This window comes from Bos indicus x Bos taurus, chromosome 8 (assembly GCF_003369695.1).
Source record: "Bos indicus x Bos taurus breed Angus x Brahman F1 hybrid chromosome 8, Bos_hybrid_MaternalHap_v2.0, whole genome shotgun sequence".
Classification (NCBI taxonomy): Eukaryota; Metazoa; Chordata; class Mammalia; order Artiodactyla; family Bovidae; genus Bos; species Bos indicus x Bos taurus.
The window spans coordinates 99,702,203-99,726,153 of record NC_040083.1 but is presented as its reverse complement, the minus strand read 5'-3'; the positions used below and the strand labels follow the sequence as shown (position 1 = coordinate 99,726,153).

The 23,951-nt window shown below is 43.6% G+C and overlaps 1 protein-coding gene across 9 annotated transcripts in view; it reads right to left on the bottom strand.

Annotated features, from left to right (window-relative positions):
* Window positions 1-23,951, bottom strand: part of AKAP2 (A-kinase anchoring protein 2) — a 515,799-nt gene that overhangs the window by 6,198 nt on the left and 485,650 nt on the right. For 5 of the 9 annotated variants that reach the window (XM_027550476.1, XM_027550480.1, XM_027550478.1 and 2 more), the window contains 2 exons: window positions 8,520-8,698; window positions 3,010-3,048 (listed from right to left, as the gene is read on the bottom strand). The exons of 1 other annotated variant lie outside the window; for it this stretch is intronic. In XM_027550476.1, coding sequence (XP_027406277.1) covers window positions 3,010-3,048; window positions 8,520-8,698 — 218 coding nt within the window. The remainder of the gene's footprint in view (window positions 1-3,009; window positions 3,049-8,519; window positions 8,699-23,951) is intronic. 3 more of the 9 variants (XM_027550477.1, XM_027550482.1, XM_027550483.1) reach the window with 1 other exon arrangement.

Sequence of the window (23,951 nt, the reverse complement as noted above, 5' to 3'; positions counted from 1 at the left end):
TATTTCTTGGCTTTCTACCAAGTGTCGGGCATAGTACTTCATGTTTAGGACAGAAGAGTCTCTTCCCTCCTGGAGCTTAGTCACCAAAAAGTGCAATGGGCAGAGAAATGATACTTATAATTATGGAAACATTCAGCACAGCTTGGGTTTGAACATCTACTTGTGGCAACCCAAATAATTCATCTGTACCAATAATGAGCCCTCTTTTCTTCTTTCATTCCCCTATTTATATGCTCTTATCATGAGCCTGGATTTCTGATGAAATCTAAAGTTGTTAGTAAAGGCACAGATCAGATAAGCAGCAGAGCATAACTAAAAGAGCCAGTGACCTTGCTATAAAATTGTCTTCAGGTCCACGAGATTATGATCGGACTGGCTCAGGAGTGAAGCCATCCTACAACTGGCCTTTTGAAGATTCAAAAGCCAAGCCCTTGGGGAAGGTATGTAGATGAGTCTCTGCTGCACAATTAATAGAGTACTGTGTGTGTGTGAATATAGCTCTAGCAAATCTAGAACTCTTGTTCTAGATTTTTGCATATTAACTTTGTCTCCTAAAGTGTGTTCCTTTCCTTTCTGGTTTAAGAAAAGCACTTGCCTCCAGGGCTCTGATAATAATAAATACACACATCACAGGTACCATGAACCAGCTGGGGTTTTAATCCTTGCTACTGTTCTGTGGGGTTCATACCATTACTACTTGCATTTCACATATGAAAAAACTGAACCAAAAGGAGGTTTAAATAATCAGACTAGTAGAAGGAAAAGTTAACATCTGACCCCAGAACTCTGGGTATGGAGTCAATGGTCTGGAATACCATGTTCCACTGCTGCTCAGTGGCTGGGAGGAATCTGAAGGAGGAAGAATCAGAAAGGACAATATACATTCTCCATAGAAATAGAGAGAAAAAAACATAGTAAGACCTGATTTAAGGTTTTATCTTCCACAAATTAATTCAGATTTAGGTCTGGTGGGAGAAAGAAAAAAATCAATTCTCTCTGAACAGTCCTCTAATATTAATTTTTCTTTCCAATGCTTAGGGAATTCAAGTGAAGCGCTTCACTTTGAGTAGCAATCAGCCTAGACAACTTTATTTTGGGGATGTGAAACAAAAGACAGATGTGTTAAGATGTGCTAATATTTGACCCCCCATCTCTTCCACAGAAGGTAGATAGGGCCCAGTTTTATCTTCCTTGGGTGGATGAGACCAGATTTTCATCAATCTTATGTTGACTCAAAGGGAATGTGGGCTTAGGGTCTAATTCTTAAACTACCTTCCCCCAACTGAGAACCACAGTTAGACACTGAAGAAGGTCCATGTAAAGATATTTGCAGTATTTATTTTATATTTTCTGGAAAAAAAAAAAAAAAACACCCACTGATAATCATCAATTCATATCTATAGTTAACTACATTTATTTTGCTAAACATGGAGATATAAAATATATTGTGTTGGCCAAAAAGATTATTCAGGTTTTCTGTAGGATGGTATAGAAAACCCAAACAAACATTTTGGGTCAAACCAAGATATTGTGCTATAGGTCAGCACAGCCAATCTGAAGAATAATTTGCAATAGGTAGTGAATGTGAGTCTGTATAAGCCCCAGAACAAGTGCTTTTACTTCTAGATATATTTGTAGACCTTCTTCCATGGGTCACACAAAGAGCTATGTACAATAACATTCACTGATTCATTGTTTGTAATGGCAAAGAAAAGATACAACCTACAGTTCGATCACCAGAAGGATAATCAATACATATGTACTCATTCAATGGAACACTATACACGGCAGCTATGATGAGTGAAGTAGAGCTGGAAGTATCAACATGGACACATTAAAAAATGATGCAGACAGAATAAAGATTACTGGGCGCTAAAATATGATACATTTATGGAAAGTTCTAGAACATGCAAAACCATTAGATATAATTTATGTATACAGACATATATAGTATATAGTATAAGGATAAAAACATGCATGGAAACAATCAATGCCAAACTCCAGAGAAGTTTTCTCTCAAGAGAGAAAGAAATGAAAGCTGGGAGAAGTAACAAGAGGGCTTGAATGGTATTGGTAATATTTATTTCTTTATAAAATATTAAGGAAATATTACAAATGACAAGAATGGACAAGGCTGGCCTCATTATTTTACTCTGTCATAGACTTGGCGCACTGGCACATCCTTGGCTCCATGGGATCACGGACATTGTTCAGGTGACTACTATCTTCTCAGAACCGAGAAAGTGCCTGATGTGTAATAGGTCCTGGATAAACTGTTAACCAGGTGAATGAATAAATGATTCTCTACAATTCTGTACATCTGCAACAAGTCTTTTAAAATAAAAATGATGCTATAGAAATTAAAAATATAAAAACCAATATGCTTTCTCATAGCACATAAATAAGTCAATATATATGTGGAAAAAATGGAAAACATTTTAAAATGTGCTTTTTCATACTACAGGTTTGAGAAATTTGTGTAGAAGGAAGTTGTAGGGTCGAGGCTTTGGGGGAAATATAATGCTTGCAGGAGCGTCCAAAACAAAAACACAGGTTTAAAGATGGCAGGGAGGGGGAACTGGATTGGTTCACAGTTGGAATAAGTTATCCTAAAGCGATGGCGTGGAGCTCTCTGGGTTTGTGTTAAGCCAAACCAAGGACTAATCCAACCCAACAGCCCCCGTCCACTTGAGCTACATGATTTTCTAACCAGACCAGAGCAGATTTGTTATCAGCTTCTAAAAGAACAAACAAAAATCCAAATAGCCCATTGGTTGTGCCCTCTAGTCCAAACATCTTCCAGATCCATGAGCATGGCAAGGTCTTGTCCAGCCCAGCAAAGCACAGTCTCATATACCACTGTTGCATAGATGCCAACATTTCAAGGCAATCATCCCATTCAGAAAAGGAAGGGAGGGAAAAAAAAAACCATCAGGAAACGGCAAACCACGACAGCATGCACTTGGGTCGGGCATGCAGGAAGACCAAGACAAACAAGTGGAAAAGTACCTCGGAAGTCACCTTGCAAGACAGTAACTTAGAGGTGTACTGGCAGAGAGGGAAAAACCAGGGTTAGTAAATGGCAGAGACATGGGGAACACCCCTCAGCTGGGGACCAGCACGAGGAGGGTGGGGGCGGGGGTGGGGGGGACAGGAGGGGAAGTGACGTCAGGAGACCAGGACACACCCACACCAAGGCTTGCTTCATCTGATATCAGTTTATTAAAAAGTGTATCTTTTGTAGCAAGCAGATACCCTATTATTTCTTCATAAAAATATCAGATAAGCCAGACTTTGTTAATTCAAGATTTGTCACTTCCATTTGCTATGATCTGAATTAACAAGATTCTTTCCCCTGTTGTTTATGCAACCAGTTACCCCCCAGCAAGATCTTTAAGGGTCATGTTGGACTTGTTAGAATCTGTAGTCATCTGTAGACAAACAGCCCTTTCCTCTTCCTGTAGGCCTCTCTGAGCCCAAAGTAGTCTTGTCATCTGTTGTCTCATGAAAAGAAGACCCTAACCACAGACAAAGAATGGTTTGAATGCAAGCTTTGTGGAGGCAGATTCTCTGAACCTGATCTAAGGATGGCACTGCCATGAGACAGCAAGCAGCCTGCTTCATCTCTACCTTGGGGGGCTTAGATAGGTTCCTGAGAATGGGGTAATTATGTCGGAACTAGAATGATCCTTTAGTTCCTCTAGGAAACTAAAAGTCACTGTAAAGAAAGCTCAGCGAAAAAATGTCCTGGCTGTGGGTGATGAGTTAGAAGGACCGACTTCTGACAGCTCCCTTCAGACTTGTGGTCCTGACCTTACATTTATACCACACGGGACCTTGAAGGCACTAACTGGTTTCTGGCAGGGTGACCATAGGCTGGATGGGGGATCATATGACTATGATCACCGACTGCTTCTTAGGTGCTGCATTTGGAAAACATGTTGCATCATGATCAGACTGATGACCAGGGGCTGATGAATGTGGAGTGTTCCCCTCCCCTGCATGTTCCTAGGGTGTGTGTGAGAACTAGGGGAATGAAGCATCACTGAGGGTGACTGAACTCTCAGCCTGCAGCGTAGGGGCATTGGAGGCAGACAAGCCTCCTCCGCCCACCCAGGGACAGTTCAGCGAGAATTCGTCAAAGATGTCTTGGTCTGGAAGGAAGTGTGTGTCAGGAATTCTTGGAAAAGTGGTAAGTGGGTAGGGTTGGGGTTAGCAATCCTCCTACCCCTAAATTAGCCAAGGGGGCACTAAGAGGTAGAGCCTGGCTGAACCTCAAGCATGGTGACACTCATCAGTGACCACGCCAAGCAGAAGGCCCCAGGAATTAACCCAGGAATCAAAGAGACCTTGGTTTAACCCAGGAATCGAAGAGGCCTTCTCTTATTCCAAGACAGGCAGGAAAGGCTGAAAGCCTTCTCATAACTACCTTAGGGGCAAAGGAGAAAGAAAGAGAACACAGGAAAACCCACCAAGGGTAGATTCAGTGCGAGGCCTGAGGATGGGGCTAAAAGCCCAGGAGGCTGTACTTTGGACTCAGCACAGCATCCCTTCCACTGAGAAAGGGAAAGCAAGTCTACCAAACAAGTTCAAGAGCACTCCTGATTCAAGAACTCATTGCCTTCTGAGACTAGGTCAGGTTGGAGGAAAAACTGGCCAGAAAAACAGTGTTGCCTCAATATCCTTCCTTTGCAAGGTACCAAGAAACCCTACAGGAAATTATGATTCATTAGGACCTTATGAGTTGCATGACTGACCAGAGACAGCATCAGGCCCAGATAAGGGGACATTTCCATGTAAGATAACATTTCCGGATTAGAGAAACCTATACTGCGAGCAGGACGGCTGCTCTGCACAAAAACACCAGGTGGGGGATGGATGAGGTTGAGCTCAGTGCCCCGGTCTCCTCCCCAGCTGCACAGCCGACTCAGGACTGCACCCTCACAGAGTTTTAGAAAAGCGTGCCTTTTCCTAATTCTCACAAGAGTCCTTAAAGGCTGGTAAACAGCCCGGTAAACAGCCCAGGGTAAGTGCGTAGGGTTGGGGTTAGCAATCCTCCTACCCCTAAATTAGCCAAGGGGGTACTAAGAGGTAGAGCCTGGCTGAACCTCAAGCATGGTGACACTCATCAGTGACCACGCCAAGCAGAAGGCCCCAGCCCAGGCGGATGAAGACCGTTGCTACTGAAGCATTACTGTGCCCCAGGTCTGAGCTGGGGAACAAGGATGGCCATTTGGGGGTCACTTTTTCAGAAAAGGGATTGTTTTCCTGGTTCCTTGTCACTGACTTCATCCCCAACTGCAAAATGAAGCAAAACATCCACAGATGACTTTCACATCAACTCCTGGGCAGATGTTCCCAGAAAGAGAGATTCATGATTTCATATTTCACCTTCTGTTGTTCTCTGAGCCCTCACTTTGGTTTGAGGAGGAGAGAGGCTAGCTGAAGAGTATGAAGAGCTGCCTCATGCCACTGCCTGCCAGGGACTCCTTGAGCCAGAGTCTTCCCTCCTATCCCACATATGATATTTTATCAAGTGGGGAAATGGAAGGTCCTGAACTAGGGACAGGTCTCCAGATGCCAGTGCTACTCTGGGGTGGAGGGATGCTATACCTGTTTTGATGGTAAGGATCAGTGGTTTTCCCCCAGATAAGTTGGCAAAAACTACTCATGCAAACTGCAGGCACAGCTACATTTGTCTTCTCTTTCTTCTCTCCTCCCATCCTCATTAACATCACTGTACCCAGCGCATCACTACGCACACATCCCAGTCTTGGTTTTAAGCCTGCCTTCTCCTTGGGAAGTAGAGTATGTAAGAATTCTCTTCATTCAGTTCAGAAAGAACTTGCCACTTCCTAAGGGTGAACACTTGTGGTTGGGTCCTGATCACACGTGAGTGACTCATAGCTGCCGAGTGGCTTTGGGGAAGAAATGGTGGCAGGCCCAAGTGCTGAGTCACAATGGACCCAGATGACTTAGGATGATAGAAGCTGGAGGAGCTAAGAAGCCACATCTTACCCTGAGGATCATGTATGTGGATGGAGCAAGAACAGAATTACCAGCTTCTGGGGCAGGGAAGCCAGTGACAAAATTCAGGCTTCAAGCCATCCATCTGCTCCCTATGGTTAATATTTTGGTATGAAAGACAATTAAAGAAAGGCCACAGATCAGCTAGGAAAAGAGATGAAGGCTTGTTCATTCCTACAGGTAAACTTCAACATATTCTGCAGTGATTGATGGTGACACAATAGAAAGATTCCCTGAATCAAAAGGACTAAGACAGGTTAACAGGTGGCTCTGAGATGAAGTCTCACTGATGATCATTCATTTGCTTTAGAACAGTATACTACAGTTCTTTCAAAAGAACTGTAATATACTGTTCTTTTGTTTCTTCCAGATTTGGGTCTCTTAAAAGAGATACAGTAGGTTGGATAGATTTTTTTTCTATCCCTAAGAACTTTCAACAGCGAAAAACTTGGTTCTCTTGCAGTATCAACAACAGTGCAGAACACTTGGCCTTGACTTTGAGATCTGGGAATATGAACAGTTTGCTTAGTAGGTTTCTTCCTTATCTAAAATGTTGATATACTTGAAAAAAAAATAAAACAGAGACAGGAGTGTGTAAGTAAAGGGCAATCAGTATTAAAAGGCTGATTCCAAGCAGCTTCCTTCATGCAAAGGGGGAAATCCAACCTGAGTCGAATACGTCAGGTGGCTGCCTAAGTATCAGAGTCTGTTCATCTCTGCCTATGACATGAGTGCGAGCAGGCTCTTTACTTCCAGGTATGGCGTTTTCCCCTGACACCTGCCCTTCAACACAAAAGGCATGCACAAGAGATACAGAGGGGGTGCTTCAAAATCACTCGTCTGGGTCACATGCAAAGTAATCCATTAGTTCCTCCGTATCCCCACATCCCAGCCAACTTCCACCAAGGTTGCCGATATACAGTGTGAAATCGTACATACAGCCCCAAGCTTCAAGATGGTCACAGGCTCCAGAAAATACCTAAAGGTTAACTCCATAATTTTAAGAAAGGCTCAAAGAAGGGCAGAAAGGGTCTTACAGGCTCAGAGAAGGAGCCCCAGTGGTGGAAACCTCAGCAGCAGCCATCAAGGGCCAGGCCCATCCCACTGTACAATACAGGGAACAGCCCAGAAATACTCCAGCCCACCAGAGGAGCTGGGTTAGCTTTCCAAGCAACTGAGGTACAAGCCCAGGTAAGAGGCTGAGAGACACCAAGTGGGTCATTCGGCTGCCACAGGCACATTCACTTTCTTTACCACTAAAATGTTCAGTATCCTTTCACTCAGCCAACTAGAATATGAAAGGCAGTTAATCAGCATGGAACTCCTACTGTGAGCCCCGTCGTGTTCAAGTTTAAGGTGAGCAGAGAATTTATCATCCAAACTGGGGCACTTTTAAGAGGGAAAGGAGATGCTATTAATAATTACACGAGGATAAGAGGCAGAAACCAGGACTGTCCTGGGTCAACTGGGGCATATCCTCAACCGACCTGAGCTATTTCAGGGGAGGAGGTGGTTACCTCAATAAATGCTAAGAGACAGAAGCCAGCAGACTCCGAGGTTGACATGGACCCCTGAGGCTGATCCCCAGGCTCCTGGCTGTGCAGGCTGTGGGGCACAAGGGCTCTGAAGTCTCTTACTAGAGAAAGAAACCACAGAGCAGACGACTTTCTTCGCGGCTGATGGGCACGTCACATGCAAAGTTCTTGGAGCTGAGGGTAGCAGGGTAGCCGTGCGGTTTTTACTGTCATTTTAAAAGGCTCTTTCCTGACACACTGTACACATGGGCTTGGTAGCAGCTGAAACATACTGAGCCTTCCGAGCACTGGGTACCACTTACAAGGACTGCCTGGAGCTGACACTGAAGGATCAGCCTCATCATAGGTCTCTGCAGCGATCCCTGACCTTTTTGGTACCAGGAACTAGCTTCACAGAAGACAATTTTTCCATGGACCAGGGTCGGGATGGGGGGATGGTTTTAGGATGATCCAAGTGCATTACATTTATTGTGCACTTTATTTCTATTATTATTATTATTACATCAACTCCATCTCAGATCATCATCAGTCATTAGATCCCAGAGGTTGGGGACTCCTGCCTAGAGAAATAACATCTATACAGAGCAGGCGAGCAATGGCTGCGGTCAGCTCCCTGGTGTCTGTGGGTGATTTCAGAGAGCTTACGTCCTTCTTTCTGTGTTCCCCCTGCGTGGTATCTTTCTACACATCCCATATCTCATGTACAAGCTGTGCCAGTAGATTCAGACCAAAACTTGGCAGTAAAAAGACCCACTCTTTGCATGATCAATGTTTTTGAGAAACAAGACAAACCCCAACCCAACTCCAGGCATGTTAAAACCACACATTTGAAAATTGGTGCTGGTCCCATGATGCTGGCCAGAGAGCCGCACACACATCAGAGCCTGATCCAAAGTACCATACACCAGGCCGACGTTCACCCTTGGATGCAGGAAAGAGGAAAGAGGAGAAACTTACACTACTATCATCCATTCTCTCGCGCCTTTTAGATTTGTGTGTCTCATAGTCTTCCATGAGGGTCTGCATCAGATTCTTGGGCCGCTGCGATCCGGCGGCCTCTTCGGGGGCTAAGTCAGGCTGCAAGCTGGGACCTTCAGGTGTGGGGGATGGAGGAGGTCTGACTTTCTCTATTTTCCCTGAAACAAACAACACGAAGATAACACCCTTTCTAATAAGCTTGTCTGCTCACGACAGCTTTCGGAAAGAAGAGAACACTGGCAAAAAAGCAACCTGTGACATAGAGCATGGTACCAGAATGATGGTTAAGTGCAGGTCATTTTATTACAAGGATCCAAGTGCTTAAGGATTAATGTCACAAATGCATCCAACAAAGACCTCAAGGAAACTGGTTCTAAAGTCAGTTAGACCAAAGAGACCTGTCAAGCATTTCGCAAATATGACAGACAGACAGACACATAGACAGACATTGGCTCTGGTTGTTTTGGGGACATGTATTCTATTTGAATCTTAAAGGCCCATTTCTTACAGATAAGGAAAACTGAGGCTCTGCAAAGGGAAGGCTCTGCTGAGTCACCAGGAGGCTGGCGATGGTATCCAGGTCTCCTGGTTTCCTTCCCAGGCTCTTTCTCATCAGAGGTCACCGATGGTCAGATGACTAGCCCGCGTTTTTCGTATGGACAGCAGGGGTTGTAAAACCCCTGAGTGAGAACTAAGCCTGTTCTTCCTGGTCTTACATCGATCAGCCAGCTTCACTTTTTTACCTTACCTGCCATGGTCCTGAAAGCATTTAGGTTTGAGTTCCCAGGTCTTAAGGAATGAATGCCAACAACCGCAGGTTCAATGTTGTAGGAAAGGGGTGTGACAGACTTGGGAAAGGTGAGGTTCCAGCTTTTGAGATGCCAAACAGGAATTCTCAGGATGAGATCAGGTCCTCAGTCGCAGTGGTGTGGTGATGTCAGGCACTGCAGCCACGACTGCCTGCATCCCACCCTCTCTGGAAAAGCCTGGCCCTGACTTCTGGCCCAGGTAGGAGTGGGTTTTATTGCCAGAGCCCCAAATGCACCTCTGAGAAGTAGCTTCAGGTTCAACAGTCATGATGTTTTCAACTATGCCCCTTGTGGGAGACATAGGGACTGTAAACAAGGAATGTAGAGAAAACACACAAAATATACGGGGCTATTAAAGCACAAAAGTTTGGAAACGACCAGGGGAGGTTCAAGACCCACGTGACCCCCCTCCTGCAGACCCAGGATGAAGGCAGGTCATCTTTCTTTGCCTTACTCCCCAGACTGCCTGATGTAGCCAGCCAGAATCACAAGTGAAGCCTGGGGTCTGCATCTCTATGTGGGTGGCTATAAGACTTTACCAGGCAGCGCTCCTTTGATGGGAGGTGGGAAGCCCCTCAGAGTTCAGGAAGCTTGGGTTTTAATTTCTGCTCTCTCATGAACCAGCCATGAGGTTGGCTGTAGACAACCATGTTATGTTCCCACTTTAATCTTGGATTGATCACTTAGGTTCTCCAAGTTTCAACTTCCCTAGCTTGCCTGGAAAATCCCACGGACGGAGGAGCCTGGTAGGCTGCAGTCCATGGGGTCACCAAGAGTCAGACACAACTGAGCGACTTCACTTTCACTTTTCACTTTCATGCATTGGAGAAGGAAACGGCAACCCACTCCAGTGTTCTTGCCTGGAGAATCCCAGGGACAGGGGAGCCTGGTGGGCTGCCCTCTATGGGGTCGCATAGAGTCGGACACGACTGAAGCGACTTAGCAGCAGCAGCAAGGAAATGAGAATACGGGGAGACGCTGTCTTAGAAGTCTACTCTAACTCAAACATTTTGCTATTCTATCAAATATATTTGGCAAGAAGATCAACCTTTACTGGTTTTAAAAAAAAGTATATGACCAGCCCATCTGGCAATTATGTAGGAAATTTTTAATTTTTAATACATTGGCACCGTTACATTAGTAACTTAATGAAACTCATTGCTTTGATCTCAATTACCCAGATCATTGGTAAAAAGTCTTTTGATATTAAGTAAGGGTACAAATATTTGAAGGTCTTGAAATCCTCTGGAAATGGTTTCTATTTTTTATTATGAAAATTAGGAAATGCTATCATGATGCCAATGGACTTATCAATTATATTAACATTATCAAGATTTTACCACTCCTGTTTCATCTATGCTATCTACCTGTCTTCCTCCCACCACTCTGTACGAAAATATTTGAAGCAATCTCAGACCTCAGGCAATATAATTCTGGAATACTTAGTATGTATTTCTAAAAATTTTGATTGACTTTTATAATGAAGCTTTGAGAAATAATACAGCCCAGTGGCCAGCACGCAGTTCTAGAGCCAGTGTGCTTGGGTTTGAATTCATTACTTAGCAGCAAAATACCCTTGGGCAAGTTACTTGTTTCGTTTTTTTAAGTTTTTCTATCTCAGTTTCCTAATCTATAAAACTGGCACGTTGATAGAAGTACCTACCTCATACAGTTGGTACAAGAACCAAATTAATATTTATAAAGTTAATCTTTAGAACAGTAAGCATCCAGTGAGTCTAGTCATTATTTATTTGGAATCTCAAAGAATAATTATGTCTATGGAGTAAGAATGAGCAATTTTCTAGGAAATTCTGCATAAAAATTTGGCAACTCTTTTAAAACTAGAAACAGATACCAAAAGATCAGGTTGGTCACTTTCCAACTGACCTCTCAAGAGGTCCCAATCATCTCCTACTAGCCATTCCTCCAGTACTAAACTCCTAGAAAGACAGTCTGTATTCACTGCCTCAAACTTCACCCCTTCACACATTCCACAGTAGGACCCCTGACTCATAACACTTTGTTTATACTTCTGTAAAGCCTTTTTCACACCTTGACTTGTGTCATATCTGGTTGTTTAAACTCTTCTTCTCAGTTAAGCTATAAAGTCACCTGAAGACAGGAATCAGCTCAGTCTGAGGCTAAGAACTCCCCTCACTCATCTGAATATACACTCTCTAGGGCAGGACCTTGTCTGCCCTGGTCACTGCAGGATCCCAGCACCAACTGTGGCATCTGGCACAGGCAGAAGTTCATGGCTGTTGAATGAACCAGTAAGTCCACTGAAATACACATAGCAGCCACTAATTAAATAACTTGTGGACTGGGACAGAATTCCCAATACAGAATCTGAGCAAAGAGTTTAAATGTCTTCACCAAAGCACATGAAATAAAACGATTGTGGTCTACAGAACCATAGACACGAACAGCTTTGGAGTAACAGCAAACACATTTATACAGCATTTCAATGATAGGTTTCTTCATGTCATTTGACCCTTAAAACAACCCTGGGATGTAGTAATCAGGGGGGATGTCATGACATCTCTGAACAGTTTAGACCCTGGAGGCTCAGATGCTTAACATCAGTCCAAATTATATTAGCTAGCAACAGTCAAGGTTAGGTCTGGAATCCAAATTGTGTCAACTGTTGCTAAACTATGTAATTGGGTGTGTGCTGAAAGAGAATAACAGAAGGTGAAAAGTTACTACAGAGAAGTGGTCAGCTATTAAACATTAAAGCCATTTCCTGCTCCTCCGTCCATGGGACTTTCCAGGCAAGAGTACTGGAGTGGGGTGCCATTGCCTTCCCCGGTTTATTTCTTAGTACTCCAGCAAATCCATCCCTGAAGCCAGTTTTACCAGTTACGACCACTAGAGGTCACATGGGTAATAGGAACCAAAGACTGCCTTAGCAGGTCTGCAGTGGCAGCTTCCAGAGAAGGTGGCGGGGACGCCTGGGAGACAACAGGTTTCAGATAACCAGGCTTACGTTTGAGCCTCAGGAGAAGCAGTCACAGATCCCCAGAGAAAGGAGACACTGCACCCCACCCCCAGACCTCTGGTCTGGTTGATATCAGGGGAAGTCAGCTTGCTGGGGCTTCTCTGCTGTGATCTCTAACCACCCTGCCTCCAGTATGGTTCCAACTAAGCCTGGAATTCTCACCCCATCTTAGGAATCACACAGGTCATCAAAAACCTAGTTTGCAGCTCAATCAAGTTTTCCCCTTGATTTGTTGTCGTTCAGTTGCTAAGTCATGTCCGACTCTCTGGGACCCCATGGACTGTAGTAAACCAGGCTCCTCTGTTCATAGGGTTCTCCAGGCAACAATACTACAATGGGTTGCCATTTCCTTCAGGGGATCTTCCCAGACCAGGGATCGAACCCATGCCTCCTGCACTGGCAGGAGATTACCACTGAGCCACCAGGAAAGTCCCTTTTCCCCTTGATCAGGATGGTGAAAAATGTCTCATGCTCATCCCCCAGCAGTAGACACTGCAGACACCACCATTTGGGCCTCATGACACAAACAAGTAAGCAAGTGATGCAAGTAATTTGCGGTACAGGCCCGAGAGGTCTCTCTCATCCTGTCTACAGCCCTGGGGGGCCTCTTGAAATTCCCTGGCCCTTAGGACACAATTCATCAGGATCTTCAAACAGTGATGGTTATCTCTGGTGTTTGCTGGCATGAACCCAGATTCCGCTACCCTCAGGTTCCATCTCCACTTGTCTCACCAAAACTGGTTCTCAGTCTGTTCAGCTGGGAAGGACTGAACAGCTGACAGTAGCTGGAAGTGTCCTCTATTTCAATGATAAACATCCTGTTATCTAGTTTTGTACCTGGGCAGAATACTCTACAAAACATTTCCCTTAAAGGAGCCAGCTGGCATCCCTGGGGTGTCATGTAGACCTCAGGGCAGACCTGTGTTGGTCTTGGCCAAGAGCTGCTACCTGACATTTACAGAGCAGGGGTGATGTGAGTTTCACGACTGACATAGGAACCAAAAGAACAAAGCTAGATTGCAATTCGGAGTGGAGGGTAGAAAATGTTCTCAAGTTTATGTCCTACACGTGATTTTGTCCAAACTATTCCGTCTAGAGTGATTTTAGATTTAAGCATTTAAAGGTGTTTGAGGATAAGCAGCTTCACTTGGCAGGATGATGCCAAAGCTGTGTTTCTAAAATCATGTCCTATTACCTTAGCTTTGTAAGATAGTACTCAATGCTGCAAACAGTCAAAAAGACATTGGTCAAATAAATTTGAGACATACTCGACTAAAGAAAGTTTTAAATAAAACAAGATAGCTTTTCTTTACCAGAGGACTTCTCCGAAGTTTTAGTGCTAATATGATTGTGAATCTCTAGTTTAAGGATGGGTGTACAGCACTTCTCAAATTTATTTAATTACAGAACCTCATTTCATAGAAACCCTATTAACATCTCAAGTTTGGGAAATTACCATTCTATACTAGTTAACCATTAACCACCAATTGTAGGCACAGGTTCAGCTAATAATTAAGTATAGGCACAAAGCTTATGTATAAGAACTTTTATTACTGTTTCTTTGTTTATAATTACATATGTGGAACAACAAAAGCATCTGACTATGGGACAAGGGTTAAATTAGTTATGGCTTATTCAGATGTTGGTGTATTATGTAGCCATAATAAATCATGTTTTAGTCTCTCAAATTTAAAGGAATAGTTACAGTCATGGAAGATACTCAAAATACATTAAGAGAAAAAGCAGATTGCAAAAGCAGAAATATTGCAGGGGCTGAAGTGTGCAGGCTCTAGAGCTCGACTGCCTGGTTTAAATCCTAGCTCATTACTTATTAACTGTGTAAAAGTTAAAAAAAAAAGTGCACACATGACACACAGTAAAAGCTAAATCAGGGTAAGATGAACAGTCTATCGTGGGCAGAATAAAGGCTTCCACAAGCATACCCAAGCCCTGATTTCCCAAACTTGTGAATATACTTCTTTACATGGCAAAAGGACTTTGAAGGTGTGATTAAGTTAAGGACTTTGAGATGGAAGACTATTCTAGATTATCCTGTTTGGTGAAATGTAATCACAAGGGTCCTCATAAAAGAGATGGAGGAGGATCAGAGAGAGGGATCTGAAGATGCTATGCGGTTAACTTTGAAGATGAAGGAAGAGGTCACAAGCCAAGGAATGCAGGCAGCCTGCAGAACTGGAAAAGGGAGGGAAATGGTCCTCCCTAAGAGCCTCTGGAAGGAACACAGCTCCACCAACATCTTGACTGTACCCCAGAATGACTATATTTTAATCTGTTTGAAATGCTAAAGTCAAATACCACCGATTCTGTGGCTTTAACAGCAGAAATGATTTTCTCATCCTTCTGGAGGCTGCAAGTGTGAGATCAGCACAGGTGCCGGCATGCTCAGGTTCTAGTGACAGTATCCCTCCTATCGTGCAGATGGCTAACCTCCCTGCCGTGACCACACATCTCAGCGAGAGAAGGGGCTCTCTGGTCTTTCTGCATAAGGGCACTAATACCATCATGAGTGGCCTCACCCTCATGACCTCATCTAACTCTAATTATTCACAAGAGTCCTGTCTCCAACTACCATCACATCAGGGTTTAGGCCCTCACAACTTGAGGGGGGCAAAATTCAGTCCACAGCTGACACATTTCAGATTTCTGGCCTCGAGAACTATGAGATAGTAAATGTGTGTTAAGTCACCATGTGCTGTGCTCAGTCATGTCTGACTCTCTGTGGCCCCATGGACAGTAGCCTGCCAAGCTCCTCTGATCATGGAATTTTCCAGGCAAGAATACTGCAGCAAGTTGCTATTTCCTACTCCAGGGCATCTTCCAGACCCAGGGATTGAAAACCATCTCTTGCATCTCCAGCACTGGCGGGTGGATTCTTTACCACTAGTGCTACCTGGGAAGCCCTGTTAAGTCACTATATTTGTGATTTGCTACAGCAATAGTAGACTAATACACATAGAGACCTAATGTTATCTTCCATGCACGTAAGTGCATGAGAATAATTAGACATGTAGTGGTCAGGATTACAAATCACTTTTACCTTTATCCTTTGTTCTCTACATTTTTTTCTGCAATAAGCATGAATTAATTTTAAATTATACAACAAGCCAGAATTTTTTTCCTTTAGGTATTACTACTCATGCTAAGAAGAGCAGATAAAGTTGAGGCTTTAAACTTCATGGACTAGGCAGATCCAGACTTTCTTGTGTCTCACCAGCCAGCACAGGCCCAGGGAACCCCTGGGCTAACCCCTCCTGGAGGCCTCAGAGAAGCACTGGTCTTGTCTGCGTGACATGGGAGGCAGACTGAGGAGCAGAGGGGGCAGCAGAATTTCACTCCCAATTCATAAATGCTGTCTCCCACGATGGGTGGAAGAAAAAACCAGGAACCATGAATTTGGGTTTCCTGTTTATTATAAATAGTTAAGACACGTTCTGGTCCGGAGAGAGTGAGCCACACCTTGACTTGCTTCTGGCTTTTCCAAACAAGATGGATTTCCCTGTGCTGATGGGGGAAGAGAGAAAACCCCACAGTTCCTCCCACTCAAGGGAACCGGAGTGGAGGCTGCATGTCCTGGGTACACAGGCGCTGCCTTTCCTGACGGCCCACACCCTCCCTCTTCAGGAACTAACTTCAGGACTAACTTCTATGAAGCCAAGAGGGTGGAGTCCTAAAGTTTAGAAAACTATTTCGGTCAAACATTAGCTTTCTGGTGAGTATCATATTCTATATACATGGCGTCTAATGTCTTAAAAATCAAAGATCCTTTGTTTCTACATTTCTCAAAAGAAAAGAGAAAGCCATCACCCACTCTTACTTAAAAACCAAACCGAACAAAGACGCCCACCAAATAACATGCCTTGGCCCAAGCCTCCTTCAATGATCTCCTTTCTTCACGGAGCCTTGGGGTGTGCTTGCAAGCATCTAAATGACTCGCAGATCACCAGAAAGAAAGGAGTCCAGACTTAGGTTTTGCAATCCATTTCCTCCCAGTACAAGGGAATATCCTGCTTGTTGGATCCCACTGGCTTGTACGGTTCCAGCTGTGACCCACACACCCTTGCTCCTTTCATCTCCTCCTTTGAAGGCCCCAGGAGTGGGACAATGCGATGATATGAATCTTCATACTATAGGTCTAGCTCAGAAATGAGAAATGAGAAATATCCCTACCTGCTGACACAAGTCTCAGAAACTTCCAAATATTACTACTTCAGGGTAAGGAGGGATGAGTTGGGATGAGTTGTCATTTCTCTGAACGGAGCTGGAAAAGGAAAACTGGAGAAGGAAAGAGTTTTGCATCTCCAGGGCAAATATAGTTTAAGACCAAAAAAAGAAAAAAATTTAACTAAACCAGTAAGAATGAAAATCATGGTAAGTAGTGAATCCTGGACCAAGATCTTTTGGTTAAACACATTTCTACCAACATGGTGAGCCTGGCTCTATGAAGAAGACAACCACCCCCTAAAAGAAAATATTTTCATAGTGATTTGTAATTTCATTCTCACCCAACATGCTTAATAATGGCCTTTGTTTTCTGAAATCACAGGTGACTACTGAAAGCTAATTGTGAACTCAGATGTTATGAGAGAAACTAAATCTAAGGAAATAACGATGAATACTTCTCAGGACTAGAACGCAATTTTATAAAGCAAGCTGTGCCATTTATGTCAGGCTCCCAATAGCTACTGAATAACTCTTAAGTAATTCTGCTAAAAGTTTTCTAAGTCTTTTCCTAAAACATAACAAAAACTGCAATAACAACAAAAATAATAATAACCCTAAAGGGAAGCCTTTTGTGCACTGACTCTATGAACTTATTGATGAGGCTGATGCTATTTTATTCCCATTTTACTGGTGAAGAAACTGAGATTTAGAGAAGTGAAGTAAGTAAGTTACACAGCTAACAAGAAGCGGAATCAGGATTTAACCTTTAGAGATGAATCCAGAGAAATGACTGTCACATTTAAGCCCATAATTCTCCTTGCCCATCTTTAGTATGAATTTATATTTCAGTAATGAGAAATAAAAGATGGACTGAGAACACTGTGATGTCAGACGCATACAACTTTTGGGGAAACCTTGGATGTTTACCAAGGCCATGAGAAATAAAATACCATTACAGGTGATATGGATGTATTCCCCAGGGCTCTAATGGCCTGTCCTGCACACACTTCCCATGACCGTCCATGGTCCTCCACCCTGTAAGTAGTAAGTAGTTTATTCACAAAGATGAACTGGATCTGAAATACCAGTCTCCCTAGGGAAGCACATGGCAAGTCGCCATAGTTAGTACGAAAGTGTCATATCCTGCCCTAAAAGCCAACTGTCATGACGGCTATCTTGCTCCCAGGCCTGGCTTAGATGAAATCTAGCTCACATTTCTGATGAGGCATTAATTAGAGCAGGAGTTTTACAAGAATTAGGTCCTTTGATTCATCTCTTCATTCTCAGCTCATGACTGCATACTGATTTGCATGTGACTGAGTCTGAATCTTTGGAAGCAGCTCTCCTAACTTGGAGCACAGAGTAGCCAGACTCAGGAAAAGGAGCACCACGTGGTGTCCCCAGCAAGGCAGGTGACAACCCAGACAAGCCTGGGTATACCAGAAGACCCAGCACAATCAGCGGTGACAGCAGAACCTGCTGCAGAAGGGAGTGCTGGGAAGTGTTGCTCTTTTCCAAAGTTCTATAATCCAGAATACATGATCATAGGCTTGTCACAGAACAAAGACCAGAGTCTGTGTCTTCTCAGAAGTGAGGCTGATGGGTTTAACCATGGCAGTGGCCTTTTTAAACCACTGAAGGCAATGTCCAAAAAGAACTCTGAATTCTGTAACTTGAGAAGTCCTGATTTCACCACATACCTTCATCCCTTGCCAAACTATTTTGATCTAAACTTTCTTACCAATTCCTTCCCAAATGGCATGCATTTTTTTTTTTTTTAATGAACCTATTTGCTGGGTTCAGATACAAAAAATACAAGGAGTTTCTGGTTCAAGGCAGAAGGAACTATCTTATCTTAAAGAGCAAAAGAGAACAAAAGCAGAGAGCAGACATGGTGTTCAACAAACACTAGTAAATGAATTTGGTCAGCTCTGGCCCCACTTTGCCAGAAGTGTTCGGGCAATGGAGTGAACACGTTTTCCCCCTCATCCTCAGATTAAGAAACAGATTCCTTGCTTGAGTGCCTGTTCCTTTCAGACAATGAGCCTCTCTCTGGAGTGAATGACCGAGTTTCCTCCTGGGCATAAACATTCAGGAAGAACTCACAAGAGCAGCCAGGCTAGATGGCTGACGTGGACGATGTTAGTCCCTAGGCCATCTGCTTAGATTTTGGGACAGAACCAGCAGTTTTCCCTACTGTAATTTGAAGCACTGGAATTAAGTTCTGAAAGCACAAAGGAACCATCCTAGGTCACTAGGGTAGCACTGTCTCATGGCCTCTGCAAGAAAATTCATCCAGCTAGACCACTGGGAGCAGAGGACTCCAGAGCAATCATGGCTCCAAAAAGGAGAGGGAGGAGGACCCAGAGAAAACAGGGGTTAGCCCTGAGACCGGGGAGAGGGTAGAGGGAAACTTGAATGGAGAGAGGGACTGTTACTATGCACCTCATAGACCTCAGAAGCGGACGAGCAGGTCCAGCAGAGGACAAGAAGTGTACAAAGACTATGGCCTCTGAAGTCAAACAAGCCTGAGCTTGAACCTGGCTTTTCCACTTGCTAGCTGGGTGACCTCAGGCAACTGGCCTAATCTCTCTGGGCTCTGTTACTGAAAACGGAATAATACCACAGGTTAATGATCTCTTAAGCGACAATTCCAACCCCCTCCCCGGCCCCACCCCACCCCCAAAAAAATTTTATCATAACTTCTTTGGCAACAAAACCTGATGTGAACCAGCATGAGCTTCTTCTTGGTCTTTACTGATTCCACTTAATAGAACTAACTCTTCCTAAGTTTCACAACAGAAATCGAATTTGATGACAGGTGTTGCCCTGGACCTTACTGGGTATGTTAAATACTATTACATGCATTGAATGGCTTTTCTACATACACTTTATGGCCTTTCTAACATAAGAAAAATGTGGACTATATTTGGAAAAATATGGAATATACTCTCAAGAGTTTGGATAATTTGGATTCTATCTTGGAGGGCTGTTGGGGAGACTAAATGTGAAAATGAAAAGGAGTAAACTGTGTATGAAGGAATCAGAGTAGTACTCAACGTTAAGGTCTTGCTGAGTTGTAGCTAGCATGATTAGGCTTGTGTCACCAGCGAAAGTTCAGGGAACATGTTGGTAGATATAACTGTCTGTAGGACACCACATTAGCTTTAGAACCTTACACAAGGACTTCCCTGGAAGTCCAGTGGTTAAGGCACTTCCACTGCAGAAGACATGGGACTGACCCCTGGTTGGGGAGTTAAGATCCCATATGCCTTGTGGCATGGTCAAATAAACAAAATTGTAAAACAAAACAAAAAAAGAACCTTTACACAGTCAGCTGGGCCCCTGGAAGTGGCACAATTTGTACTTGCCAGCAGGACAGGGAAATCCTAGGCACTCCTGAAGGACAGCCCTCTCTTAGCTGGACCTGGGCGGGGGAATACTTCCATCAGTCACACACACAAGGTCTTCTACTCTGTGGAGGACTGGGGGCATCTCAAGTGAGACTCATACAAGGAGATCAAAGAAGTCAATCCTAAAGGAAATCAACCCTGAATATTCAGTGGAAGGACTGATGCTGAAGCTCCAATACTCTGGCCACCTGATGTGTACAGTCAACTCATTGGAAAAGACTCATGCTGGGAAACATTGGGAGCAGGAGAAGAGAGGGCAGCAGAGGATGAGACAGTTAGATAGCATCACCAACCCAATGGACGTGAATTTGAGCAACTCCAGGAGATAGTGATGGACAGGGAAGCCTGGAGCACTGTAGTCAAAGAGACATGACTTCACAACTGAACAGCAACAAGTGAGACTCAACCTAATCCAGCTGTTTATCGTGGAACGAGGCCACCAAGCTCTGCTGTCTGAATACTGTGCTGATATAAATACTTTTTTCCGCCTAGGACATTTTCTTTGTGACAGTGGAAGATAATGAAGGGAAAAGAAAAGTACCCAGTCCAAAAACTTTATAATAATATGATAATCACACAGGCAATCTTAATTCAAACTGACCACAGAAGTAAAAAAATACCCTTGGAAATTTTATTTTTATAAGGTGTATAACTATTACATCTTTCCACATATTAAAAGACCTCAACAGACAAGTTATGGGACTCAATATTCATATCTTTGCCTTGACCGCTATCCAGAATGTCCTACTGGGCAAACTGTCTGACTTGGTAAATCAATTCAACACCTGGCATGAAAATGCAAACTAGTTCAAAAAACTATGCTAATCATCACCTAACTAACTGGGTTTCTCTGGCCTGCCAAGAACTGGGAAGTGTAATCAGGATATCTAATAATAGACACAGCGCTAAAGAGAGAACTGTCCGTTGACACCCTTCCTATGAAAAGACATTTTGAAAAGGTCTAGATTGTAACTTGAGTACAATGTTTGGGTTTCCCTCCCAAACTCATTCCTCAAGGGTGTTTTACGGCAGTGTGGAGGTTGAGTACCTGCTGAAGAGCTTCCTTTATTCTCTAAGTACCATCCCACATCTTGGGAGCATAGCTTCTATTATAACCCAGGGCACTCGTCAAAATGGTGGCAGGCCTTTAGACCTACGTAGAAAAGAAGCCCGTGGGACAGACTCGGGAGAGCGGAATGACTTTTAAAATCCATCAATTCCCGGATGAAGGCAGGATAGCTTTAGCGGTGTGGAGATAATCACCCCTTTGAAAAGTCCTCCCTGGCTTACCACTGACCACAGGATAAAGTGTAAAATCTAAAACCTTTAGCATGATTCACATAGCTCTTCACCGTCTGGCTCCAAATCAACTTTCTTTTGTTTTGTTTTATATCTCTTCCTTTAACCCACCCTAACTTTATTTAAGTACCTCAAATGTGCTCTTCCTTTGGGGCCTCTCTAAGGGCCCTTCCTTGTGACTGGAACATCCTTTCCCTTTCCCTGAACAAAACTTCCACGCCTTCAGTTCAAAGCTTAGATGATAGTTTCGAGAGAAAGGAAGACTTTCGTTACCCTCCCCATAAGGTGGTCTTCCTGGCCCATGCTAACACAGGTCTCCACGCTCCTCTGTGATGAAACAGTTATCTTTGTTGGCTTCTTCTATTACCGAACTAAGTTCCCTGATGGTGGGGACTTTATCTGCCTTTTTCATTTCTGTATGAACAAATGCCACACAAACTCTATTTAAACTCTTCTTCCTTTAAAAATCACATTAGAGGGACTTTCCTAGAAGTCCAGTGGTTAAGACTTTGACTTCCAATGCAGGGGGTGGGAGCTCCATCTCTGGTTGAGGAGCTAGATTCTATAGGCCTCATGGCCAACCCACCCCCGACTCGCAACACAGAAATGATATTGTAACAAATTCAAAAGACTTGAAAAATAGTCCATATTAAAAAAGAAAAAAAGCTTTAAATAAAAAAATTACATAAGAACCAATGAGATTAAATTTCCATAAAATTTCTCCTAATAATTCGTCTTTGAAAATGACTACATACTTTTGAAAACAGAATCCCATCATCCTCCAGTCTCAAAAGGGAAGAGAACCAAATGCAATAACAAGTATCTTTTCAACACCCGGGGAAATATTTGGAAAGCACTTCTCTTTCCTTATCACATTTTGGCTCTCAGTGAATTTTACTTGCCTTAAGATTTTAGGATTCCAACATGTCACCAGCCTAATTTCTACTATAGATGTTAAAAAGTGTATTTTTCATCACTTAGTATCAAATTGTCACTATGAGTCATGCAATGAACTGGCTGAATCCCCTCTAATGGCATGAAACATAGAGTAGTAGAGTAGGGACTCGGCAACATCTCCATTCACAAAACCAAAACTGGAACCAACAGTTCTGATCCTCACCATGAATGGTCCAGTTTGGTGGCTCAGAGTGATGTGTCAGCCTCCTTCCTGATCACAAATTAAGAAGCTGGCTGGCCAAACAATAATCTGAACATTTCCAGGCATGGATAGAAAAAAATTGCCTTTTGCATTTTTTTTTTGCCTTTTGCATTGCGTTTCTTTCAGTCCATGTTGTAATTCTGGGGAAGTCCTGCCATCTACTTTCAGGGCTCTAGAGATAAACATGAAGAAATGAGCTGCAAAACAGGTCATTATCATGACTGTGCTCAGTGTGACACACAGACCCAAGCAAGCTTGCAGGGATGAATTACCATTTTACTAATGGTAAGGAGCAGGAATCAACCCTGTGGGGATGGAATATGGAGGGAGGAGATTAACATTAGCATAGGCGGAAGTATAAAGAAATCAACATGGGGCTGCAGGGGGCATACCTTAGGATTCTGTCTTGTTTAAAAGTCTGGCGGGAAGCCTGACAAACCACAGCAGGTCAGGAAAGTGTTGAAATATCTTAATTTTTGTTTGTGTGCTAGAAAAATATGGAAGCAATATGGTAAGGGGTTCAGTTAAGAGGTGGAGAGGAGAAAATTGAAAATACCACTGAGCATATGCAATGTACAGAAGGTCCTAGGTAAGTGGGACAGCTGTAACTGATCAGAGCCATGGAATCTGCCTGCCATGTGAGCAGAAGTTGCTGAGGTGCCTGCAAAGACTTCCTCTATTAGTGAGACTGCAGGCTCTTATGGAGGTCCTTTACAATCACACCCTTGTGATGGTAGGCTCCCCAGACTGGGCTGAATTCAGTGGTACCAAACCTTTTTCCAGAATACCATATAGAATGCCCAACTGCATTTCTGTGCCAAGCCAGCCCACAAGAATTTGAAGTGAACTTGACAAGTAAGGACCTTTAGGGAAAGCCAGCAAGTCACCATTAAGCAGAGACCAAAAAACCTCCCCTGAAAGTCTTCTGTGCCTCACTCACTCACTCAGTTGCCTATTACCCCGTAACTTGAAGGAATTAAGAAACATATCAGGAGAGTCACCATGCTATTCCTCTTCCTGCTCCCTCCCCTTTCCTTCCTGAACAATTTAGTCCAAAAGCCATTAGGTGGGGCTGATTGAGACAGGTTTCTGCAAGGAGCGGGGGAGGAGCCACAGTGGCCCAGAGTGGTGTGTGGGAGCCAGAGCAAGGTGGGCAGGGAGACGGGTGACCCAATATAGGGTGTTGGGGTCCAAGATGGGTGAGGAACGCGCAGGGGACAGCAGTGTCTACCTAAAAAGTGATTCTGGAGTCGATGTTTGGTGAGGAAAACAGTGGATTGGTTCCACAGGGGGGAACTGATCAAATAATAGATAAATGAAGAATAATAGGAACCAGGTATCTTGTTGCCAAGGAGAAGGTTACAAATCTGCAAAGAGAGAAGATGAACCATGTGGTATTAGATTAAAATTACAGGTATCAGGGTGAGGTCATGGTTTTCAGTAGGTAGGTAGATAGGTAGGTAAGATAGGTAGGTAGGTAGACAGATCAATTAACTGATATATCAACAGATAGACTTCTGACCATTGAGAGTGCCTGGGAGCAGTGCC